General features: G+C 40.7%; 1 protein-coding gene and 1 non-coding gene across 4 annotated transcripts in view; both read right to left on the bottom strand.

Moving 5' to 3' along the window:
* The window catches only part of AP1G1 (adaptor related protein complex 1 subunit gamma 1), a 100,764-nt gene that overhangs the window by 16,759 nt on the left and 57,762 nt on the right, over positions 1-26,243 (bottom strand). For all 3 annotated transcript variants that reach the window (XR_011384078.1, XM_002711697.5, XM_070062688.1), the window contains 12 exons: positions 25,616-25,696; positions 25,329-25,427; positions 20,727-20,782; positions 18,861-18,974; positions 15,169-15,309; positions 14,076-14,130; positions 9,103-9,225; positions 8,837-8,926; positions 7,149-7,276; positions 5,901-6,005; positions 4,105-4,246; positions 3,790-3,916 (listed from right to left, as the gene is read on the bottom strand). Coding sequence is in view for 2 of the 3 variants with exons in the window: in XM_002711697.5 (XP_002711743.1) it covers positions 3,790-3,916; positions 4,105-4,246; positions 5,901-6,005; positions 7,149-7,276; positions 8,837-8,926; positions 9,103-9,225; positions 14,076-14,130; positions 15,169-15,309; positions 18,861-18,974; positions 20,727-20,782; positions 25,329-25,427; positions 25,616-25,696 (1,261 nt within the window). In the remaining variant the exon portion in view is untranslated. The remainder of the gene's footprint in view (positions 1-3,789; positions 3,917-4,104; positions 4,247-5,900; positions 6,006-7,148; positions 7,277-8,836; positions 8,927-9,102; positions 9,226-14,075; positions 14,131-15,168; positions 15,310-18,860; positions 18,975-20,726; positions 20,783-25,328; positions 25,428-25,615; positions 25,697-26,243) is intronic.
* Positions 18,183-18,268, bottom strand: LOC127491428 (small nucleolar RNA SNORD71). Its single transcript, XR_007920088.1, has one exon. It is a non-coding gene; the product is annotated as a small nucleolar RNA SNORD71 (small nucleolar RNA).

The raw sequence follows: 26,243 nt of genomic DNA, 5'->3' as shown, positions 1-26,243 counted from the left end.
TCAAATAAACAAAATAAATCTTTAAAAAAAAAAAAAAAAAAGAAAACAAAATAACAGGACCAATTTTCAGGTATCAGGGCTTTCTTTTTAAATGCATGTATGTAGGTATGTATTTATTGAAAAGGCAGATAGAGACAAATAGAGATCTTGGATCTGCTGTTCAAACAGCCACAATGATCAGGGCTGGGCCAGACTGCAGTCAGGAGCTCAAAACTCAATCTATGTCTTCCACACTGGTGGCAGGGACCCAACTACTCAAACTATCACTTTCCACCTCCTAGGGTGCCCCGTAAACAGAAGTTGGAATCAGAAACTGATCCACGACTGGAACCCAGCTACTGTGATACAGGTTATAGGGAGCCCAAGCCCACCTCTCTACCAGGACCTTTAAAAATCATAATACACAGCGGCCAGCAATGTGGACTGGAGGTATGACCACCACTTGCAGTGCTGGCATCCCATATTCGCCCTCGTTCAAGACGGGGCTGCTCCATTTCTGATCCAGCTCTCTACTATGGCCTGGGAAAGCGGTAGAAGATGGCTCAAGTTCTTGGGTTCCTGTACCCGCGTGGGAAACCTAGAGGAAGCTCCTGGCTCCTGGCTTTGAATTGGTGCAGCTCCAGCTGTTGCGGCCATCTGGGGAGTGGACCAGCAGATCAAAGACCTCTAACTCTGCCTTTCAAATAAATAAGTAATCTTTTTTTAAAAAGATAATACATAATGTTCATGACTATAAGATGAAACATACTGAGCCGGCGCCGCAGCTCAATAGGCTAATCTTCCACCTAGCGGCGCCGGCACACCGGGTTCTAGTCCCGGTCGGGGCGCCAGATTCTGTCCCGGTTGCCCCTCTTCCAGGCCAGCTCTCTGCTGTGGCCAGGGAGTGCAGTGGAGGATGGCCCAAGTGCTTGGGCCCTGCACCCCATGGGAGACCAGGAGAAGCACCTGGCTCCTGCCTTTGGATCAGCTCGGTGTGCCGGCCACAGCATGCCAGCCCATTGGAGGGTGAACCAACGGCAAAAAGGAAGACCTTTCTCTCTGTCTTTATCTCACTATCCACTCTGCCTGTCAAAAAAAAAAAAAAAAAAAAAAAAGATGAAACATACTGGCCATATAAATTGAGAAAAAGGTAAATAATATTTACCCAAATACTTCCAATGTGTCATTCACTGAACTGATTAACAGTTCTCAAAAATACACTGTGGGGTAAGTATTAATCGCCCTTGTTCACAGCATATTCAGACTGAATAACTTGGTGTAAGAAAGTTATCCAAAATAAGGACAAATTGATATAGTGATATTTGTTGAAGTAACTAGCCAAAAAAATATACTTAGAATTATGTAAAATGCCTAACAGCTAGGAAACGAGTGCAAGCTTCTTGATAAAATTAGATAGTCATTCAAAATTGTAATTAGGAAGCCTATGTACTAATGTGACAACACTAATATGTTAGTGAATTCATATACTATACTTTTAACTATGAGATTATTTTTGCTTTGCCAGTTATCCAGGATAACTTTGGTATCTAAGATCTGAAACAATTTGTAAGGGGCAGCCAGTGTGGTGGTACAGCAGGTTAAGCTGCCATTTATAATGCTGGCATCCTGTATCAGAGCACTGGTTCAAGTCCTGGCTACTCTGCTTCTAGACCAGCCCCCTGCTTACTCACTTGGGAAAGCAGCAGCAGGTGGGTCAAGCACTTGGGCCCTTTCTATCCATGTGAGAAACTGATATGGAATTCCAGGTTGCGGCCCCGCCTGGCCACTGGGGCCATTTGGGTAGTGAATCAGCAGATCTCTTCTTCTCTGTCACTTTTTCAAACACATAAATAGATCTTAAAAACCCAAAGAAGCTTTTTGTAAATAATTCCAAAGTGGGGCCAGCGTGGTGGCTCAGCAGGTTAAAGCAGCAGAATGCAGTGCCTGAATCCCATATGGGCGTCAGTTCAAGACTCGCCTGCTGCTCAACTTCTGATTCAGCTCCCTGCTGATGCACCTGGGAAAGCAGTAGAAGATGGTCTAAGTACATGGGCCTCTGTACTCACACAAGAGAAAATGAAAAAGCTCCTGGCTCCTGGCTTCAGCCTGGCTGTTGCACCCATTTGGAGAGTGAACCAGCAGATGAAGGATCTCTCTCTAACTCTGCCTTTCATATAAATCATAAAAAAAAAAAAAAAAAAAAAAAAAAAAAAAAAAAAAAAAACTTCACAGTAAATGACCAACAAAACAAAAAAGAATTATAAAGTGCATGAAAAGTGATAACTGGAAAATTTGTCAACATATAGACAAAAATCCTAAGATCTGAGAGTGAGCAATTGGCCAGGCAGTTAAGTTGTCAGTTTGGATGTCCAGGGCCATATTGGATTACCTAGGTTCAACACTCGGCTTCAATTCCTAACTCCAGATTCCTGCTAATGCAGACCCGGAAATGTAGTGTTTCATTTCCTATCCAGCTCCCTGCTGATGGCCTGGGAAAGCAGTGGATGATGGCCCAAGTGCCTGGGTCCCTGCACCCGAATGGGAGACCAGAAAAAGCTCATGGCTTCAGATCAGCCCAGCTCTGGCCAAAGGTAATTGGTTTCTGCTACCCACATGGGACACTGACTGAATTCCTGTCATCTGGTCCAGCCCAGGGCTGGACCCTACATGTTGCAGGTATGTATAGAATAAAAGAATAGATGGGAGCTAGTACTCTCTTTCCCCTACCTTTCAAATAAATACACTTTAAAAAAAATTATTTGGGGCCAGAGAATGGCCCACGTCATTAGGCCCCTCGAACCCATATGGGAGACCCAGAAGAAGTTCTTGGATCTTGGCTTCTGGCTTCAGCTTGGCCCAACCCTGGCTGTTGTGACCATTGGAGAATGAACCAGTGGATGGAAAATCTCTGTATCTCTCCTTCTCTCTCTAACTCACCCTTTCAAATACATAAAATAAATCTTTTTTTTTTTTTTAAAAAGCTGACATCCTATGAATTGAACACATCAATTATAAATATTCTCATAAGAAAAGTTACATCTGAATATTATAGCTATGAATTACCTTTGTCCTTTGGTTGCTCTAACAGGAATGATGAGCAGGAGGAAAGAAGGCAAGAAGGTGATAGGCTAACATTTCTCCATAAATGGCCATAGCTATTCAAAAGTAACAATGAACAGAGATACCTAGAAAATGTCTTTGTCTTTGGACACTAACTAAAAGCAGAAGTGACTTAGGATATATTCTTTTCAAGCCTGAAAGATAAAGTCTTGGGGCCAGCATTATGTCTCAGAGGGTTAAAGCCCTGGCCTGTGGCACCAGCATCCCATAAGGGCGCCAGTTCTAGTCCTGCCTGCTCCATTTCCGATCCAGCTCCATGCTATGGCCTGGGAAAGCAGCAGAAGATGGTCCAAGTCCCTGGGCCCCTGAACCTGCAAGAAGCTCCTGGCTTCAGAACAGCTCAACTCTGGCCATTGCTGTCACCTGGGAAGTAACGGAAGACCTCTCTCTCCCTCTCTGGCACTACCTCTATCTGTAACTGTCTTTCAAATAAATAAAATGCATCTTTAAAAATAAAAGGGGGATGTGTTTTTATCTTAAAATCCTATGAATAATTTTTTCTGCTAAAATTAAAGATTACGCTGACTCTTTAGTGCACTAGCATGACCATGCTGTGGACAGTCTATTTTTGTTTCTCATTTAGCTTCTTTCTTCCAGTGATTCATGTGCTGGAAAATCTAGTATCACTACGGCTTCTTTCCAAGGTCTCCATCCCTATCCATGCATTAGATAGCTCCAGTCTAGCCTCACCTGTAAGGTTGATGTCTCCCAGCAAATCAAGAAGTTCTCCACCAGCGGAAGCAGGTTTGCTTGTAGGTGCAGTTGGGATAACAGGTGTTATGTCATTTCCTCCCAATAAATCCAATAAATCATTAGCCTAAACAAGAAAATAACACCTCAATTCATCAGTTATTTGTCTTATCTACAGCTAAGGCAAAATTCTGTCAATACTTAAGAATTATGAAGGGAATTATCAGCAATACAAGCATATTAAGGGGAATCAGCTAAAAATGAAGCTGTCAGAGACTGTAAGAAATCTGTCCAACTAAGTAAATGTAAGGCTACCTGGCTGGTAGGCTGTGGCCCAGAGGGTGGTGGTTTGGTCTCTAGTGGAGCAGGTTCTGTCTCTCCATTTGTCTGCACAATTTCAGTAGGGCCATTTGTAGTCACTTTTTCCATGACAGGCATTCTTTCAAGTAGGGCAGACCTAGAAGAGTCTGAAGTGGTTAAATTCTAGGCAGTTAACCTAGATTCCCTACCCTAAAAGAATCACTATTAACTATATTAATGCCAAACATGGAAAACTGTCTCCCCCTCTCCACTCAACACTTATATCAACATAGAAGACGGATTAAAAGAGTACATAATCTAAAATCCTGACTGGGTTAAGGGCAGGCAAGAAACCTTGAATAAATAAACCATCCACCTAAATCCCAAAACATATATTTCAGTGGTAGAGATTCTGGGATAAAAGAAAGCTGAATCAATAGTTATTAACATGGCGCTGTGACACAGCAGGTTAAGCCTCAGCCTGCGGTGCTGTCCTCCCATATGGGTACCAGTCCGAGTCCTGGATGTTTCATTTCCTATCCAGCTCCCTGCTGATGGCCTGGGAAAGCAGTGGATGATGGCCCAAGTGCCTGGGTCCCTGCACCCGAATGGGAGACCAGAAAAAGCTCATGGCTTCAGATCAGCCCAGCTCTGGCCACTGCAGCCATTTTGAGAGAGAACCAGCAGATGGAAGACCTTTCACTCTGTCTCTCCCTCTCCCTGTAATTCTGCCTCTCAAGTAAAAAAATAAAAATAAAAATAAAAAAAGTAGTTATTAACAGTCTCCAGTCAAGAAGATATTGCATAGGGCCAATGACACGTAGTTAAGCCATTGCTTACAATACCAGCATCCCAAATCAGAGTGCTGGTTCCAGTCCTATCTCCTCTGCTAATCTACCTGGGAAGGAAGCAGAAGATGGTCCAAGTGCTCGGGTCCCTATCACAATCAGGGGAGACCCAAATGCAGTTCCTGGCTCCTGGCTTCAGCCAGGCCCAGCTCTGGTTATTGCAGTCATTTGGGGATGGAAGATCTCACACACTCTCTTTCTCTCTCCACTTGCACTGCCTTTTCATATTTTTTTAAAAAATATTTTTGATTTATTTGAGAGAGAGAGTTACAGACAGTGACAGAGAGACACAGAAAGAACAGGCTTCCATCCGCTGGTTCACTCTCAATGGCCAGAGCTGAGCCGATGGAAGGCCAAGGAGTCAGGAGCTTCTTCCAGATCTCCCACGTGGGTGCAGGGGCCCAAACACTTGGACCATCTTCTACCACTTCCCCAGGCCACAGCAGAGAGCTGGATTGGAAAAGCAGCAGCCAGAACTAGATATGGACCCATTCAGGATGCTGGTGCCACAGGCAGTGGATTAACCTACTTCACCACAGCACTGGCTCCTTGATATGCACTTTTAAAAAATCCTTTTTAAAAAGATACTGCGTAACAGAAGAAAAAAAACACACCAAAATGTTAATAGCAACTGGATTTAAATGAGATCATTTCTCTTGGGGGAAAAAAACCCCTAGAACTCCTACTTCGTAACCAAATAAAAAAGGAAATGAAGCAAACTTTCCATACCAACAAAGGAAATGGGGGTGGGGGGGTTGGTTAGAACAAAAGAATATCATTAATTTATTTCTTTAGAGGCTAGGCAGTGTTGAAGTTAGACAAAAAAGGAAGCCTCCAATCAATTAGAACTAAACAGGGCTGTGAGGTCCAGTTAATAAAAGAATGAGTTTCCTTTATGGATTATCGCCACAATTTACTCAATATGCTGGCATGCACCCACACTGATTAGTTTCCTCTCCTCACCTCATGTGGTCATATTTCTTAAAAAGTGCATTATATTCTACTGCCCTCTGCTGGAGTTCCACATCAATGCTGCTTCCATAGATAGAAACCACTTTCTTAATTCGGCTACAGGATAAAACAACAAAAACAAATACAGTTCATAAACAAGCACAGAGAATATTTAAACAAGAGTTTCTTGGTTAAAATCTTGAAAAACTCATCTTTTCTTAATTTACATAGTTTTTCAAAAACAAAACACATCTTCCTGTGTTTACTCATGCAACATTCACCATTTTACTAATTTTAATACTAGATTTTTGTTTGTTAAATAGCCCATATCCTAAAATTTGCTAGCCAGACATATCAAATATTAGTTTGCCATAAAAGAAATTTATACTATTTGTTTCCTTCTTTAACAACAAAAGGTCATGGTATCAAATTGCAAACCCTAAATCCTTCTTGTTCACGAAGAGTTAAGCCAAAAATACCATTTCCCACAAGAATTTACTTTAAAAAGTGAAACAGAAAGTCTAAGAGAATGAAACTTTCCTTAAATAGGCTCAGGTAAGAAACTGACCCAACATGTGACTTTCATTCAAAATATAAAGGACTTAATCACCAAAACACTCATGATTTTATTTCTCTTCAGACATCTCAAAATATTGTAAACTAAAACGCTTGTCTGCTTAAAAAAAAAAAAAAAAAACACATCAGAAATATTTTTTGTTGCAAAATAATCCAAAATGGGTGGGAGAATGAGCAAAGTATAGGTGAAATAAGGATTAATAATGAATTGATGATTGTGATTGTGGGGTAAAAAGTACATACTAATTCATCTTACTGTTCTCTCTATGCTGAAATTTAAGTCTATGCTTTAAACTTCCCATGATAAAAAATGTTTTTAAATTATAAAACATGGGGCTGGTGTTATGGCACGTGGGTTAAGCCTCTACCTGCAACACTAGTATCCTGTATGAGTGTCAGTTCAAGTTCTGGTTGCTCCACTTCAAGTTCAGTTCCCTGCTAATTTTTCCTAGGAAAGCAGCAGAAAAATGGCCAAAGTATTGGGCCCCTACCACCCATGTTGGATAGCTGGATGGAGTTCCAGGCTCCTGGCATTAGCCTGGCCTAACCCTAGCCATTGTGGCCATTTGGGGAGTGGAACAGTGGACATCTCTTTCTCTGCTAACTCTGCCTTTCAAATAAATAAAATTAATCTTTTCTAAAAAATTACAAAACAATCTGTTCACCCTACTTCTCAATACTCACTTTACAGTACAGGTGAATCGAGTAGAAAGCTTCATAATGGCAGTGAGGGCATAACCTCGTGTCACTGAGGTGGACATGTTAGAAATTAGGACACTCTCTAAAATATCCAACACTTCATCCTCTGTTACCTGGGGTGAAAAAATAAGCATGGAGAACAAATGGTAACAATAAACAACTAAATCTGATATCAAGTCAGAGATGCTACCAGAAAGATAATCCTGCCCTTACAAAATTCTCTAACATAATCTGGGCTAAGCCAGAATAACTGTCTAAGATGTTGCATCAACCACAAGCAGACAATAAAAGGGGATAGAAAATGACCACTGGGACCTAGCAAGCATATTATACCTTCAAGTGACAGAAGGAGAGGAAATAAAAGATACAGAGTTCAAGCACTGTTGCCACAACTTTCTCTAAAGTCAGTCCTTTCATGATCAATGGGAATACATATACGTGTCTCATTTCTTCTTGTTTATCAGCTAGAGGGTAAGAGAAATAACAATTCAATCTGCTAGACTAGGGAAAGAGGCCTAAAGAGGTTTTAAAAACTCAACATGGAGGGCTGGCACTGTGGTGCAGCAGGCTAAGCCTCCACCTGTGGTGCCGACATCCTATAAAGGCGCCCATACAGGTGTCAGCTGATAGAATCCAGCTCTCTGCTATGGCTTGGGAAAGCAGTAGAAGCTGGCCCAAGTGCTTGGGCCTCTGTACCCATGTGGGGGACCTGGAAGAAGCTACTAGCTTTGAATAGGCTCAGCTCCAGTCACTGTAGCCATTTGGGGAGTGAACCAAGTGGATGGAAGACCATTCTTTCTGCTCCCTATCTGTCTGTAACTCTGCCTTTCAAATAAAATCTTTAATTAAAAAAAAAATGCAACATGGCCCAACAAATTCTATCTTAAAAAAAATGGCAAGGTTCCCAATACAATTCTAGAATTACTCCTTTAAAAAGTTTTCAAGGGGGGCCAGCACTGTGACAAAGCGGGCACCTGCATCCCATATGGGCACTGGTTCAAGTCCCAGCTACTGCACTTCTGATCCAGCTCCCTGCTGATGAACTTCAAAGAGCAGTGGAGGATGACCCAAGTCCTTGGGTGTCTGCACCCATGTGGGAGACTCGGAAAAAGCTCCTGGCCCCTGGCTTCAGACTGGCTCATGTCCATTGTGGTTATTTGGGGAGCGAACCAGCAGATGGAAGATTTGTCTCTCCCTCTCTCACTATGGCTCTGCCTTTCAAATAAATAAATGTTTAAAAAAATTATTTTATTTATTTGAAAGAGTTACAGAGAGAGGTAGAGACAGAGAGAGGTCTTCCATCTACTGGTTCACTCCCCAAATGGCTGCAACAGCTGGAGCTGAGCCAATCAGAATCCAGGAGCCAGGAGCTTTTTCCGAGTCTCCCACGTGAGTACAGGCACACAAGGACTTGGGCCATCCTCTGCTGCTTTCCCAGGCTCATCAGCAGGGAGCTGGATCAGAAGTGGAATAGCTGGGACCCGAACTGGCACCCATAAAGAAGGGATGCAGGCACGGCAGGCCACGGCTTTAACCTGCACAACGCTGGCCCCAAAATAAAACATTTTAAAAAAGTTTTCAAGGAACCAACCTTAACTTCCTCTTAAACACTTTCCTCCTATAACCAAAAATATTCTTTCTTTTCCTCCTTAACCAAGAACAACAAGGGGTACCTGAATAGGTTCTTCCTCTTCACACTGGCCAGACACAAGAAGATCACCATATTCACCTATACACCACGCAGCCACTTGTACCAAAGGTTGCTGTCAAAAGAAAGTCAGCATTTGTTGAAGACTTCAATCTTTACAAAGATATTTAATGCAAATAACTGGCCATCTTATCAAAAAGGTCTAAAGAGAGCACACCTAGAGTGCTATCAGTAAGAAACTTACCAGGGAAATAAAGCAGAAAGAAAAGCAAATACAAATGAAATACTTACTTGAGAATAATCACCAAGAATTGCTTTGTACAAGCGCTGGACAGTATAGGCATGCATCTCCACACTATTGGTTATTAACTGGATCAAATTGGGAACTGCATCGTCACGAACATAACTTCCTGCCTAAAAGAAAATGCAGACAGTCACTCTCAGAACACACAGCAATGACAATAATGTTTGCCACTACTGCTATTGTTGCTAGAAGACTAACCTCAAAACACCCTCAGAAATAAACTTGGTACTAATTCTCAAGTTCCTAAGTTGCTCAAACTTTAAAGTCTTATTAAATATTTTTACTATTTACATTTTATCAAAAACCATATTTCTCCAAATTACAAGTAAAATATAAAGGTTTAAAATGTCAAGAAAAGCCATTTCTACTCAAAACAGTTTAAGGCCTAACATCTAAAAATTTAAGAAGTTTTCACTGGGGAACTAAATTATAATCCCTCTTTGCTTCCCACAACCCTCAACATTTTTAAAATCATGCAGGCAAACAAAGGTAGTCATGTTTCTCTGTGGGATGGAGACATGAAGTACACACAGTTCAAAAGGACAAATTAAGATAAAAGGAATTAAAAAAGTAGTAACTTCTTAAAAACAAGTTTATTTTAAAACATCACCCTGTCCTTTAAAAAGAATTGTTTACAGGCCGGCGCCCGGCTCACTAGGCTAATCCTCTGCCTTGCGGCGCCGGCACACCGGGTTCTAGTCCCGGTCAGGGCACCAGATTCTGTCCCAGTTGCCCCTCTTCCAGGCCAGCTCTCTGCTGTGGCCCGGGAGTGCAGTAGAGGATGGCCCAAGTGCTTGGGCCCTGCACCCCACGGGAGACCAGGACAAGTACCTGGCTCCTGCCATCGGATCAGCGCAGTGCGCCTGCCGCAGCGCGCTGGCCGTGGCGGCCATTGGAGGGTGAACCAACGGCAAAAGGAAGACCTTTCTCTCTGTGTCTCTCTCTCACTGTCCACTCTGCCTGTCAAAAAAAAAAAAAAAAAAAAAGAATTGTTTACAAATATTACAGAACCAACAACACTACTCTCAGAAATGGCACATATTTCTTATTTATTTATCTATGCTTTTCTTTTAACATGGTCTCCTGAATGTCCTACAAACTAGTGGAGTCTGAAACACTTTCTGCAACCACACAACCTAAAAACAGGCTGCATAAAAGATACAAACAGGGTTGGCACTGTGGTATAGTAGGACAAGCCTCCATCTGTGGCACTAGCACCCATATGGATACCAGTTCATACCCAGGCTGTCCCTCTTCCAATCCAGCACTCTGCTAGTGGCCTGGGAAAGCAGTGGAAGATGGCCCAAGTGCTTCAGCCCCTACACCCACAAGGAAGACTGGGACAAAGCTCCTGGCTTCGAATCAGCCTAGCTCCAGCCATAGCGGCCATTTGGGGAGTGAATCAGCAGATGAAGACCTTTCTCTCTGTCTCTCCCTCTGTCTAACTCTACTTCTCACAAACACACACACACAAAGAACCCATGCCTAGTATCAGCCAACCTGGTTCAATCTCCCATTTCCAAACAAAACAGCAGATCTAACTTACAAGACTGAGACCAGGGCTATTCACAGGAAAAAAAAAAAAAAAAAAAAAAAAAAAAACACACACACACACACAAAAAACCTCAAGACTGAAACACTCACACCTGTTAAGAAACACAATTTAGAAAAAGCATCGAAAGGAAAAGTGAAAAGCTAAAAAAGCAAATATGATATAATTTAGGTATTTACATTCTTCCCTAACCAGAGAAATCAGAATGCTTTAAGTAAGAAAAAGCATTAGAACAATCTCATTGACATTTATGGACTACTTTATCCAGCAACAGCAGAAAATACATCCTTCTTAAAATCACACTGAGCTACCAGAGGCCATATTCCAAGCCATTAAAAAATCTGAACAAATAGGAAAGAACAGAAATCAGACAAAGTGTGTTCTTCAACCACAATGAATTGAACTAGAAACCAGTAATGCAAAGACAGTTGGAGAATTCCAAATATCTGGAGACTAAAATGACATATTTCTAAACACACAAGGGTCAAAAGAGACACTACAAGAAAACTATAGACTAACAGATCTCATCAACACAGATACTGAAATCCTCAGCAAAACAGTGAATCAAATCCAACAATGTATAAAAAGAATGATAGAACTGACAATGTGGGATGTTTTCCAGATATAGAGGGCTGATTCAAACATTCAAAAATCAAGTAATATAATCTAACACATCACATGCTAAAGAAAAAATTCATTTAATCATAATAAGAGAATGTACTCAGTAGGAAAAATAAAAAGTAGGACAACAAAACAAGTCCTTCAATTTTGATAAATGTTTTCCTTCTTTGGGGCCTCACAAAAACTATGAAACTGTATCTTGTTTCATTGCATGTTTTGCCAGAATGCAATTTTCCCCATTATTAATCACGTCTATTAACTTTTGTTGTAACATTGAGGCAGACATTTGACCTAGCTGTGAAGACACCACTGGGGATGCCAGCATCACATACCAGAGTGTCTAGGTTTGAGTCCTGGCTGTTCCTGATTCCATCTTCCTGTTAACATGTACCCTGGGAGGCAGCAGGTGACTGCTCAAGTACTTGGGTCCCTGCCAACCACATGGAAGATTTGACCTTGCAATGGCCCATTCTCAGGCACTGCAGGCATTTGGAGAATAAAGCAATATAGATAGAGTTCTCTCTGTCTCTGTCTTTCAATTAAAAACAATTAGTTCACTGTAAGCAAACTAGAAAACTAATACGTCTCAAATAGAATTCCACAGTAACAAATACATATAAATCATAATTCTGGCCTATAGGTGCTTCATAATTATTTAATCCTCACTTGGGGACTACTAGTTGTTTCCAGTTTTCCCTTATTATAATAAAAACGAGATTGGGATACTTCTATATATACATTTTTGCATCCTTCTATTTTTCTAAGATAAACTTCTAAAAACTGCATTAATGAATCAAAAGGTATGAACAGTGCTGCCTGCTTCTTCTTCTTTTTTTTTAATGAACAAAATGCCTCCTTTTGCTGGTTCTTCTCCAAATGCTCTCAATAGCTTGGGCTATGCCAGGCTGAAGCCAGAAGCCAGGAACTTGATTCAGGTCTCCCACATGTGTGGCAGCGATGCAAGTAGTTCAATCATCACTTGATGCCTCCAGGGTTCACAACAGCAGGAAGCTAGAATACAGACAGGACAAGGACCCAAAGCCAGGCACGCCAATGTGGGATGCAGGCATCCAAAGCAGAGTCTAAACTACTATGCCAAACAAATGTCCCCTGTTTGTCTTCTTTCTAACCAACACCATGAATTTGATTAAAAAGAATGATTCATTAACAAAGATATCTCACATTTATTTTACTTATTATTTCTTTACCAGTAAGGGTATTTTTTCAAATTTTAGTTAGCCATTTCTTTCTTCTTTTGTGAACTGTCTGTTCAAATGCCAATTATTTGATTAAAGTACTTGATTTTTCCTAGTAATTGTAAATTACTTATAGATTTAAACTATCAATGTCCTGTCATATGTTAACATTATTTTACCCTGGTTGTCACTTGCCCTTTAAATTACATCTTTCCCTTTTGCTATGTAAATTTTTAATTTTTATTAAAATGGTCAAATTTCTAAGTATTTTCCTTTACAGCCACAGTGAGGAACCTTTTTTTCTGGCAAGGGCCATTTGGATATTTATAATATTCATGGGCCCTACAAAATCATCAACTTAAAAATCAGCCTGCTATAGATTTACTGAATTTTGAGTCCTGCCCACAGTCATAACGGATGATTTCATGGGACTTATACAGCCCAAGGGCCCCACCCCTACTTTGCAGTATTTATTGGTCGTGTGATTAGATATAAATAGCTGCTTCCTTCGTATGCCATTGTGTACTTTCACTCTTGAGGCTTTAATTCCTTTAAACCAAAAGATATAGAAGCCCCAAAGTTCTGAAAGAACACCAAAGAAGGGATACTTTCTAAAGCAGGAATTGTAAATCCTGAATAAATTTAGTCATCTAAGACTCCAGAAAGGTTTTCTATCATATTAAAAATAAAATCAAGCTCCATGCCCTAAATCTAAGAATAATTCAGAAAGTTCATGGAAAACACACATTATCTTTTCAGTGCATTTTACCACAATCTTTCTTAAGCACCCTTGTAATCTCACCTCTGCTGGTTTCTGACCAAGCCTACCATTCACTGGTTCTCTAGCTTTGCTGACTTCACTTGCCATCACGTTGCTTTCCAAGCAGGCCAAGCCTATTGCTGCTCAGATCTCTGTACTTCCCTTTGATCTTCCCAGACATTCTGGCTCAGCCTGCTGCACACTTCACTAAGCTACTTAAATATTAACTTCTCTGTGAGAGTTGCTGTGACTCTACTTAGAACACTTATCAGCTGACACATATCTCAGCCTATCCTGCCAGCATTTCATTCCCTCGTACTGCTTTAGTTTTTTTGCATAGCATTTATCCCTATCTGCCATTGCATTATAGCAGAGGTTACTTGAAACTTCATGGAAAAATATAATTAAAAGGTAAGTTCTTGGGAAAGAACACATTTTTGATCAAGGGATCTCTCTTTCCCCAAGATGCCAGCTTCTTGAAATAAAGTCTTTCTTCTTGTTTTTTTGTTTTGTTTTGTTTTGTTTTTTAAAGTAAGTTCACTTTGGTGCAAAAGTATTTTAGAATCATATATGTAAGTGGGTTTTCAGAAAGTTCAGGGAAATGCCTATTATGAAGGAACTATGCATAGAAATCAGTATTTTTTACACCAAAATAAAATTACCTTTTAAAACCGTTGATCCACGAACTTTCTGAAGCACCTTCATATCTTTCCCATGTATTTCCTATCTCCTTGACTGGAATATAAGCTTCATGAAAACAACAGCTTTTGTCTGCCTCATTTACCAGTACATTCCAGCATTTAGGATACGCTGACTGAACAATCTACTTACCGTTGTCAAAACACGCATAATGGTGTCTATATGCCACCGTTTGGAAGGTGCATACCTGAGAAGACAATGGCACAGGGTGAGAAAACTGAAACCAGTAAATTATCCTGTACTCAGTGACTTGCCAAAGTCCTGTCCTACAGGCTTCTCTCTAGATTCCTTGGTGAAGTGATTATATTTGGAAACATTTCACCTTCCAACTTAACAGCCAAAGCCATTTCAAAGGTGATGAAACAATACACAGCCATACTCGGGGTTTCACATGTACTGGAACAGCTGAGATGAGGACTGGGAGTTTTCGTCTCCATTCCCTCAGAACACAAATCATGTATTAAGGAAGGGAGAGAAGGAAGAAAGAAAAGGGACAGATCCAGACAACAGGACTAGGACCTCATTCCTTTAAATTCAGAGTAGAAGAGGTCAGCGCCGTGGCTCACTTGGTTAATCCTCTGCATGCGGTGCCAGCATCCCATATGAGTGCCAGGTTCTAGTCCCAGTTGCTCCTCTTCCAGGCCAGCTCTCTGCTGTGCCCTGGGAGTGCAGTGGAGCATGGCCCAAGTGCTTGGGCCCCTGCACCCACATGGGAGACCAGGAGGAAGCACCTGGCTCCTGGCTTCAGATCAGCATAGCTCTGGCCGTGGAGGCCATTTGGGGGGGGGGGGGGGTGAGCCAACGGAAGGAAGACCTTTCTCTCTGTCTCTCTCTCTCTCACTGTCTATAACTCTACCTGTCAAATTAAAAAATTTTTTTTCAGAGTAGAAAGGAGGAGTAGCCATCCAACTGAAATCCTGAGGGGCTTCCTCCAAAAGCTTTGCACAGAATTACAATTCAGATCCTGCAATTTTTCCATTCCCTTCACAAAAACAACATTGCAGTGAAAAGTAAAGAGCAGATACAAAAGGAGATTTCATAAAAGCGGGGTTTTTTAATAACAAAATTAAATACTAATATAATGGCCTTTCAGAGCTGATAATTGGGAGCTTGAAATAAATGCTCCAAGTTTTAAACTTATTTACACCATTTCCCCCAAGTTTTAACAACACTTTCAAAAAGTTCCAAGCATCTCCTATCATGAAAGGTAAAAATAAAATCTTACTTTTCTGCAGCAAGAAAGATTCCAGATGCACAGTCTGCTTTAAATTCTGGCTCACAGGAATCCAGAAAATAAAGTAATTCCTTCATCATGCCTCGGATATTATTCCCATTTACTAGGGCAAAACTCAATTCCATTGCACGCCTTAAAGAGGAAGGAAAAAGTTAGGATATTAACAGTGGGAATGAAGCAAAGACCTAGATATGCTCTCTGGGAATACCAAGTACCGGCAGATGTATCAGTGTCCTTACACAATTTTGTAATCTCAATCCTTACATGCAAGACAACCAAGCAGACTTATTCTTATGTAATCAAAATTAGTTTTGAAATTCTGAATCTTCATTCAACACTTTTCTTCTAAACTGCAGTTTGGTTCAACAGTTTATTCTAAAAAGCTGAAATTTAGCATACTTAAGAAACTCAGAAAGAGAGGCAATAAAATTATTACTCAACAACAGTATCTCTCTGCCTTATTCTTTAAATGTGATCTATTAAGTCACCATAGTCTCATTACATCCACTTCTGTGCAAAAATGATGCAATACATATATATCTAATGGTAGCAGGAAAATTAGGATAACACAATGAAAGGGAGAATGAGGACCATGAAAAGTAGGAGAAAAGGGTATGCATGATGAGGGCAAAGAATTCTATAACTGCCTGCCACATTGGTAAGGCAGGTAAAAATGGATGTATTTAACATGAAAGGTTACCATATGTATCTTTTCATATATGATGAATAATTTCAAATATTGTATATTACGTAATTTTCAAAAACACCAATTCAACAAGTACAAAATACTGTTAGATAACATAAAATTAATAAAAACTGAATCCTAGGCCACTGTTATGGCATAGCAGGTTAAGCAGTCACCTGTGACACTGGTATCCCATATGAGTGCCAATTCCAGTCCCAGCTGCTGCACTTCTGATATAGCTACCTGCTAATGCACCTGTGAAAGCAGTGGAAGACAGCCAAAGTACTTTGGGCCCCTGGCACTCACATGGCAGACGTGGATAGAGCATGAGACTCCTGCATTTGGCCTGGCCCAGCCCGAGTCACTGTGGCCATTTGGAGAGTGAATCAGAAGACAAAAGATCTCTTTTGCTGTCTCTCCCTCTGTCACTCTGCCTTTCAAAAAAAAAAAAAAAAATCCTTTTTTTTTTTTTTGAAAGGAGACTGAGAGGAGGTCAGAGGCAGTTTTGTAAAAAATAAAAGTAGGGCCTGGCATTGTGGTACAAGTTAGGCTACCTCCTACAACACTAGCATCCCACACGAGCGCCGGTTCTTGGACCCGCTGCTCCAAAGCTGACCCAGCTCCTTGCTGATGCTCCTGGAAAAGCAGCAGTAGATGGCCCTGGTCAATGGGCCCCTGTCATCCACATCAAAGACCAAGATGGAGTTCCAGGCTTCTGACTCAGCACAGCTCAGCCCCAGCCCTTGAAGCCATTTGGGGAGTAGACCAGCACGTATCTCTCTATCTCCCCCCTTGCCTCTCTTCCCTGTCAAATAAATAAAATCTTCAAAAGCATATAATTTTTTGAAGATGTATTTATTTATTTGAGTGGCAGAGTTATAGAGAGAGTCAGAGAGAGACAGAGGGAAAGGTCTTCCATCTTCTGGTGTGCTTCCCTAAATGGCCACAACGGCCAGAGCTGGGCTGATCCAAAGCAAGGAACCAGAAGCTTCTTCCAGTTCTCCAACATGGGTGCAGGGACCACGTGGGCCATTTTCCACTGCTTTTCCAGGCCATAGACAGAGAGCTAGATCCAAAGAAGAGCAGCCAGGACACAAACCGGTGACCATATAGGATGCCGGCACTGCAAGTGGAGGCTTACCTGCTATGCCATAGTGCTAACCCCCCCCCCCAAAATTTAAAAAGCAACAATATCAATAATTATAAATTCAATCCTCAGATAAATATAGAAATTACTACTCTTATGCAATGCATTGGGAATTTATATATATACACACACTTACTAATTCAGTTAATCTTGCATAATACTCTAAAGTGGATGCTCTTCCATCTACATTTTACAAGTGAGGCAGTCAAAGGTTAGACAATTTGACCCAGTCTATTAAAAGTAGAGCCAGCTTTTGAAATGAGGCAGCCTGGCTCCAGTATCTGAGCTTGTACTATTAAATATCCCGTCAAGGAGCCACAGATTTTACTTTTGGATTTCAGCACACAAACGAACTGTAGAGAAACAAGTCTAATTTCTACTCCTAGGACTGTGCCATATAAACATTAAGATTTAGAGTAGGGCATTTGATCTCTTTAGGATTATACACTAACTAATCTGTAAACTAAGGATCAAAGCAATTGCTTAGTCTCTCTCATTGGGTTGCTCTGACAACCAAGAGGGTACTCCAAAAAGCCTTAGCAAAAGGACCACATAAAAATTAGTATCACAGGGTTGTGATATGGCAAAATGGGTTAACCTACCATCTGGACACTCATATCCCATATCAAAGTGTCAGTTATGAGTCCCAGCTGGAAGGCTTCCCATCCAGCTCCCTGTGTCTGGGAAAGCAATAGGAGATGGTCCAAGTGTTTCTGTCCCTGTCACCCATGTGGGAGACCCAGATGGAGTTCCAGGTTTCCAGCCTCAGCCTGGCCCAGTCACAATTGTTGCAGCCATGTGGAAAGTGAATCAGCAGATGGAAGATATCTCTCCCCCCCCCCCCCATGTGTCTCTCCCTCTCAAATACAAATACAATAAAATTTTTTTAAAGCTAGTGTTACTGAGTCTAGGCCCTAGCTTTAGTTTGCCCACACAGTTAGTATCTGTTCTGTGAGGAAAAAAAAAATCATTATTAACAAATGTTTGCTTACTAAGGCCAAACTATACCTAGGTTTTATAAACATCTATAGTTCTTCTAAGAGGAAACTCCATCTAGAGAAGAGACTCATTCCTTCTGAAGGTGCTATCAGCTGCTGAACAGTCTTTCCTAGTTGCAATGTTCTAAGAAACTTGGCTTCCTCCAGTATCCTGGGGCTTAAGCACTGTGAAAATTGTGTGCTGTCAGCAATGTGAGTTTCAGCATTGTGATGAGACACTTAGCCGATGGATCACTCCATATTTTCATCCTCCAACACACAGAGCACAGTACTTTTAATAAATAAAATTCCATCCACCTTGTCTATACCTGTTATATTAATCAAAGAACCAAGGAATAGAGGCCAGCATCGAGTGTAGCATAATGGTTTAAACCAACACCTGAGATGCAGGCATCCCATAGAGCCCGAGTTCAAATCCCTGTTGCTCCAATTCCAATCCAGCTCCCTGGTACTGAGCCTGGGAAAGCGGCAGAAGATGGTCTAAGTACTTGGTCCCCTGCCACCCACATGGAAAATCTCAAAGAAGATCCTGGATCCCGGCTTATGCCTGACAACAGCCCCACACATTGTGGCCATTTGGGAAGCGAATGAGCAGATGGAAGATCTCTCCCTCTGTCTCAAATAATTCTTTAAAAAACAAATAAACCAAGGGCAACTTCAATGTACACTTATTTCTTATTGGCCTCCTTCACTGACCTAAACCTCTCCCTGTTAACTACTAAAAAAAAGGATTCATTCAGCAGAGTTCATCTATGAATGAAATGACTTAAAACATAGTATCAAGTAGGGGAACACAGAACTATCAATGACCATTCAACAAAAACACTATACTGAGAAAGATTCTGTCTGTTACCGTTTTATTGAGACATCCAAATCTTTTAGACAGTCCACAATTGTGCTCCTGTGCCTCTGTACTGCATTATGATCTGTTTGCACAGTCTTCAACAAGGATGTCAGAGCTACATATCTGGATGAAGCAGAGTTACAAAATAACACTTAAAATGTAACATTTAGGATAGTTTTACCCTTCATAAATAATGAAAACAAAGATGTCTAATGGCCAAGGGAAAGTATAGGGTTTTAAATATTTAAAAGCAAAGAGAGAGGTATACATGCAAAGGTAACATTTTAAAGACATAAGAGACAACATAATCTCAAGTAGTCACAATTAGGAGAAGCTTTGGATTTCTATTTGCATTCAGTCAAGCCCACTTAAACCTCTAAAAACTAACTGATTCAATTATTTCAAAATCTTTCAGCACTAGGACAAAATAAAAATAAAACATGCCTTTTCAAGCTGCCTTAGTCTCAGAATGTGACATGAAATTATTTTACCACCCTGTTTTTCTCTGCTTTGATACTGGTATCAAAACTGCCTCTGTAAAAATTTTAGTTTAAAACCCTACTGTTTAAAAAATCTTTTGGAAAAAGATAATTCAGCATGCTAACAAGGATTATTTCTACATCTTTTCATTATCAAAATAAGAAAGAAAAAACTGTCCTGATTAAGAAAAAAAAAAAAAAAGCAAGCAGGAATGTAACAAAATAAAAGATAATACTGATCAATTCATCTACTTAAAAAAAAAACATGGCTGGAATTCTCAAAAACATTCCAGATTTGCTACCTGAAATGTTACATTTTTCTTCTTAATTTAGAGCGGGGGTCAACAAACTACCACCCCCACTACAAAATCCAGCCCTCCGTTGTTCTGTAAATCAATCTTTGTTGAATACAATCATGTTCATCATTTACATATTGTCTATGATTTCACAAGTAGCTGCTTTAGAGACCCTGTGGCCTCCATAAAACATAAAATATTTACCACTTATCCCTTTACAGAAAAATATGCTGACTCCTGATTTACAATATAAATAGGAGTGAAAATTAAGCCACGAAGAAGACTCTCTAATTTATTTGTAAAATAGTTTTAAGAACAGACAAAAAATATTCCCAGTTGAAGATGAGTTTCTGGCACAATGAGTAAGATGCCACCTGGATGGGCTGGCGCCATGGCTCACTTGGTTAATCTTCTGCCTGTGGCGCTGGCATCCCATATGGGCACCAGGTTCTAGTCCCGGTTGCTCCTCCTCTACTCCAGCTCTCTGCTGTGGCCCGGGAGGGCAGTGGAAGATGGCCCAAGTCCTTGGGCCTCGGCACCTGCATGGGAAGAAGCACCTGGCTCCTGGCTTCAGATCAGCGCAGCGCCAGCCGTGGCGGCCATTGGGGGAGTGAACCAGTGGAAGGAAGACCTTTCTCTCTCTCTCTCTCTCTCTCTCTCTCACACTGTCTACAACTCTACCTGTCAAATAAATTAAAAAAAATTTTTTTTAAAAAAAAAGATGCCACCTGGAATGCCCACATCTCATACTGCAGAGCCTGGTTCAAGTGCCAGCTCCACTTCTGATTCAAATTCTTGTTAATGCACACCCTGGCAAGGCTGCAGTTGATGGTCCAGCACGTGGGTCCCTGCCACCCATGTGGGAAACCTGGTTGGAGTTCTAGGCTCCTGACTCTAGCCTGGCCTAGCCCTGGCTGAAGTGGGCATTTGTGAAGTGCACTGTCAGATGGAAGATACCTGACTATTCTTTTCAATTAAAAAAATTAAAATGAAAAAGTTCTAGATATGTCACTTAGTACAAGTGCAAACTTAAGCAAAAACCACTCTTGAAAATATTAAGTTTTAACACCTAAGATATCAGCAATTTACAGTTGACATACCTAATATTCTTGTCATTGTTCAGTAAGAAACGACCCAGGATATTAATGGCTAGAACCTAAAGAAAAACAGCATAGGTTAAAAATCTAGGAATAGTAAATATTTTTATCATTTCTTGTCACTGGTCATTTCCTAGCTTCTAACAGCTGTAAATTATTTAAAGGCAATAACTGATAGACTGCAATCAAAAAAGAAAAAAAATTCTAAAATATCTAAATGAAACTCTTAAAAACATATTCTTAGTCAATAGTAATTACAAGATTATGTTTGGAGGTTTAGATATTAGTGGGAGAAGAAAACTGTTAAGTTTCTTGGAAAGAAAATCTGGCAAAACTACAAATATTTAAAATAAAAATATATCAGGCTGGCACCATGGCTCACTAGGCTAATCCTCCGCCTGCGGCTCCGGCACTCTGGGTTCTAGTCCTGTTTGGGGCCCCGGTTCTATCCCGGTTGCTCCTCTTCCAGTCCAGCTCTCTGTTGTGGCCTGGCCTAAGAGGGCAGTAGAGGATGGCCCAAGTGCTTGGGCCCTACACCCGCATAGGAGACCAGGAGGAAACACCTGGCTCCTGGCTTCGGATCGGCGCAGATGCCGGCCGTGGCGGCCATTTTGGGGGTGAACCAATGGAAGGAAGACCTTTCTGTCTCTCTCTCTCTCTAACTCTGCCTGTCAAAAATATATATATAGTATATATATACATATATATACACACTATGCTTCAATAATTCCCCTTCTCAGAATTCATCTGGCAAATATAATCATATAACACTTCCTGCAAGTTACAAGTGATAGAATACATCTTAAATGTCCATTAAAGCAAATTTGCAAAATATACTACAGTATAGCCATATAAGAGAGCATTATATAGTCATTAAAAAAATGCATTCTGACTTATGGAACAAAATGGATGAGTTCTGAATACATTAGGCTAAATGAAGACAGAAATGGAAAGATAAATACTCCACTTTTAAGAGGAGGAGGTACCGTGACATGTGAAATGTATGTTTGGTCTTTATTGGTGTTTCTTGGCACACACTCCTAAACCCCTTGAAATTTTCTGAGTAACAGCAGCATCTTTAATTTTAATGAGGCAACTTTTGATGGATTCTTGGAATGGTTATGGGTTAGGAGTTTCAGTAGATCCTAGCCCTCGGCAGAGGAGAGGTGCTGAAGGTTACACTGATCACCAATGACCAATGCTTTGAACACTCATGCTATATAACGAGGCCTGCAGAAGAACAGCATTCAGAGGAGGTTCTACACAGATGAGTTTCCTGAAGGGTGGCACACCTAGAGAGAAAATGATGTACCTGATCCCTTCCCACTTGCCTTGCCCTATGCATCTCTCCCACGTGGCTATTCACATAAACACTCTGTAACATCCTTTACAGCAATCTGGTAAATGTAAGTATAGCATTTCCCTAACTTTGAGGCACTCCAGAAAATTAACCAAATATAAGGAGAAAGTCACAGGAATCAGATTTATAAGCAAGTCAATCAAACCAGTGTTTGGGAATGGCATCTGAAGTAGGGGCAGTCTTGTGGGACTAAGTCCTCAATCTGTGGTACCAAGCACTAACTCCAGGTAGGCAGTATCAAAACAGAATTAAATTCAAGAACACCTAGCTGTCATCTGCCAGAAAACTGTTTGGTGTGCACCCATACAGGTGGTGTCAGAAGTTAGGTGCTGAATGACTATGTGAGAATAGCGAAAACATTTTGGTATTGAGGTGTTTCTGTTTTTCTGTGTATCTCTTCAGAGGTACTTAAGAGGAGTCAAATTCATGGCAAAAACAGAATGGTGGTTGCTAAGGAGTAGGAGTGTTGGGGAAAAGGGAATTACTGTTCAGTGGATACAAAGTATCCATTATAAGAAAAAGTCATACTTCATTCTTCTCGTTCTTATTAATTCATTTATTTATTAGTATTAGAATTGCAAATTCATAGCCTCATAAAAAATTACCAACTGGAATACAGTGTTTGTATATAGTTCCTTTTGTCTTTGTTTAGTATTACAGTATCCAAATAACTGTAGTAACTTAGATGTTTTCCATTCTCTACCTATCCTGAAAATGGAAGCATAATATATATTGTACTTGGGTGCTTGGCACCTATATGGGAGTCCAGGATGGAGTTCAATTTGGTTTCAATCTGGTCCAGACCTGGCTGTTGTGGCCACTTGGTGAGTAAGTCAGTGAATGAATGTATATGTGTCTCTCTCTCTGTCACTCCACCTTACAAAAAAATAAATAAACCTTAAAAATAAAAAGTCTCAGGAGAACAGGTACTTACTTACTAGTCTCAAAGTGTTACCCACAAAATATTTTAATTACAAGGCAAAAACAGTAACTTTACAGTACAGAGATCAGCACACATAAACTTTACCAAATGATCAAGGTTAACATCACCAGTGGAGACAGATAGCATGTACCTCCCAGTTGTAACAAACTAAGAAGGGCACATCACTTCTGCAGTTTTGCCAAAACAGCATAACCGTATTCTATAAAATTCTGAGAAAATATGAGATAAATTGAGGTACACCCTACAAAAAGAATTGATCAGTACTCTTAAAAAAGTCCTAATTTAGGTAATAGTGTGGTATCAGTAACTTCTTAATTTTGATAACAACACTATAAATATGCAATATGTTAATATTAGAGGAAGCTGGGTGACCAATGTAGGGCACTTAGGAACTCTGAATTATTTTTCAAACTTTTCTCTAAGTCGAAAATTACTACAAGTAAAAGTTTTGGGGGACCAGCACCGTGGCACAGTAGGTTAATCCTCCACCTGCTGCGCTGGCATCCCACATGGTCACCAGGTTCTAGTCCTGGCTGCTCCTCTTTCAATCCAGCTCTCTGCTGTGGCCTGGGAAAGCAGTGGAATATGGCCCAAGTGCTTGGGCCCCTGCACCCATGTGGGAAACGGGGAGGAAGCACCTGGTGCCTGGTTTCAGATTGGTGCAGCTCCGGCAGCTGTGGCCATTTGGGGATTGAACCAATGGAAGTAGGACCTTTCTCTGTTTCTCCCTCCCCCTGTCTGTAACTCTACCTTTCAAATAAATGAATAAAATCTTTTAAAAATAATAATAATAAGTTTTGGAAAAGAGGAGTGTTTGGCACAACACCTGAAGTTGCTGTCAGAATGCCTGAATTCCCTATCAGAGTGCCGAGTTTGAGTCTTAGCTCCTTTGATGCCAATCCAGCTTCCTGCTAAAGTGCACCTTGGGAGGCAGCAGATGGGTCCCTACCATTCAAATGAGAGATCTTGATGAAGTCTGAATTCCTGGCTTTGGTCTGGCCCAGCTCTTGACTGCTGTGGGTACTTGTGGAGTGATCTAGCAGATAAAAATCTCGCGCGTGCGCTTGGGGCTGCCACTGTGGTGTAGTAGGCTAAGCTTCTGCCTGTGGCGCTAGAATCCCACAGGGGGACCAGTTCCTGTCCCGGCTGCTCCGCTTCCAATCCAGCTGTTTGTGGCCCAAGAAAGCAGTGGAAGGTGGCCCAAGTGCTTAGGCCACTGCACCCACGTGGAGATGTGGAGGAATATCCTGGCTCCGGGCTTTGGATCCGCCCAGCTCCGGCCACTGTGGCCATTTGGGGAGTGAACCAGAGCATGGAAGACCTTTCTCTCTGTCGCTCACTCTCTCTAAAATAAGTAAAGTCTTTAATATATATATATAAAATTAATATATATCTTTCTTTAATATATATATATCTTTCTCTCTTCCTTTCAAATAAAGTAAATAAAAAGTGAAGAATAAATATACATGTACAGACACATTTATAAGTCTCAAAATACATACTAGCAAAATAGTAACAGCATTTCCCCTCATGAAATCTAAAAGGTAGATATTTTCCTCTTTCTACTTTTGGTATTGGTTGAATTTCTTACTTTAAATGCTTATGCCTTAAATAAAAAAAAATAATGTTCAACATGTCCTGCTTTAAGCAATGAGCAAATTTCAAATTGTGATTCTAACAAAAACCTACTCTGAAATGTTTCCTTTGGGGCTGGTGTCGTGGCAAAGTGGGTAAAGCCGCAGCCTGAAATGCCAGCATCCCATTATAGGTGGCCAGTTCATGTTCCAGCTGCTCCACTTCTGATCCAGCTCTCTGCTAATGCACCTGGGAAAGCAGCAGAAGATGGCCCAGGTACTTGGTTGGGTTCCTGCAACCCACTTGGGAGACTCAGATGAAGCTCCTGGTTCCTGGCTTTGGCCTGGCCTAGCATGGCCGTTGCAGCCATTTGGAAAGTGAACCAGCAAATGGAAGATAGCCCACTCTCTCTCTCTCTCTCTGTCTCTCTGTAATTCTGCCTTTAAAATAAATAAAATATATCTTTAAAAAAAAAAAAGTTTCCTTGATTCAAGAGTATCTATATAATTAAGTACAGCTAAGCTCTTTGAAACTTTTTAATAATTATTGTTAAATCTTCAATGGGAGGCAATAATACTCAAATACCAAACATACAGCATTACACATTTTCCATCATTCCTTCCTAAAGTCAGGTTCCAAATGAAATCCCATTTCAAAGTATTATAGTTCAAATCAATCAAAATAAATAAAAAGTATAGGGGATAAAAAGATTTAAAAAAGGACTTACTCGCAGTCCACTCTCTGACTTGATATCCATGATAGTCAAAACTGTTTCATAAAGAATAGCATTTCCTACATTCTTACTCGTCTCTGTATTAGTGGCAACCTGAAGAGACACATGGAGCAGTACATTAAGTGATAAAACAATGCTGCCAAAAATATCAAGAGGTAATGAGATATATTATGATCATAACCACCAACAGACAAATATAAAAACTGCTCCACATAGTAGCAATCATCAAACTACTCCCTATTAAATTCAAATTTAATATAATGTAAGTTAGATCTACTCACCTGTGCTAATATATCATTCATAGCTTCACTTGAGTCATCATCATTTCGTCCTAAAATTCTTAATAACCGCAAAATTCGTACCTAAAATGCAAAATATGATGTATCAACAAACTATGTTTGAACAAAGAAATCTCACTTAGTACGAAATCCAAATCTGAGATCCTATCAGATACGGTCAAAATTATAAGAATTCTCAACATTCTCTTTAGAGAAACTACATATGCTTCTATATCTTACGAAATTATTATGCAACCTAGACTTCACCATTCCACAGCTAAAGAATATCACCACCAGAAAGCTGTATTGTTCCAGGTGTCCAAGTAGCATATATATATTTTTTTAATTTATTTGACAGTTATAGACAGTCAGAGACAGAGACAGAGAGAAAGTCTTCCTTCCGCTGGTTCACTTCCCAAATGGCTGCTACAGCAGCGCCGTGCCAATCTGAAGCCAGGAGCCAGGTGCTTTTTCCTGGTCTCCCATGTGGGTGCAGGGCCCAAGCACTTGGGCCATCCTCCACTGCCCTCTTGGGCCAGGCCACAGTAGAGAGCTGGACTGGAAGAGGAGTAACAGGGACTAGAACCCAGTGCCCATACTGGATGCCGGCGCTGCAGGCGGAGGATTAACC

The sequence above is a fragment of the Oryctolagus cuniculus genome, chromosome 18 (assembly GCF_964237555.1).
Source record: "Oryctolagus cuniculus chromosome 18, mOryCun1.1, whole genome shotgun sequence".
In the NCBI taxonomy this organism is placed as follows: domain Eukaryota; kingdom Metazoa; phylum Chordata; class Mammalia; order Lagomorpha; family Leporidae; genus Oryctolagus; species Oryctolagus cuniculus.
Note: the sequence above shows the minus strand (reverse complement) of the source record. Positions and strands in the feature narration are given on the sequence as shown.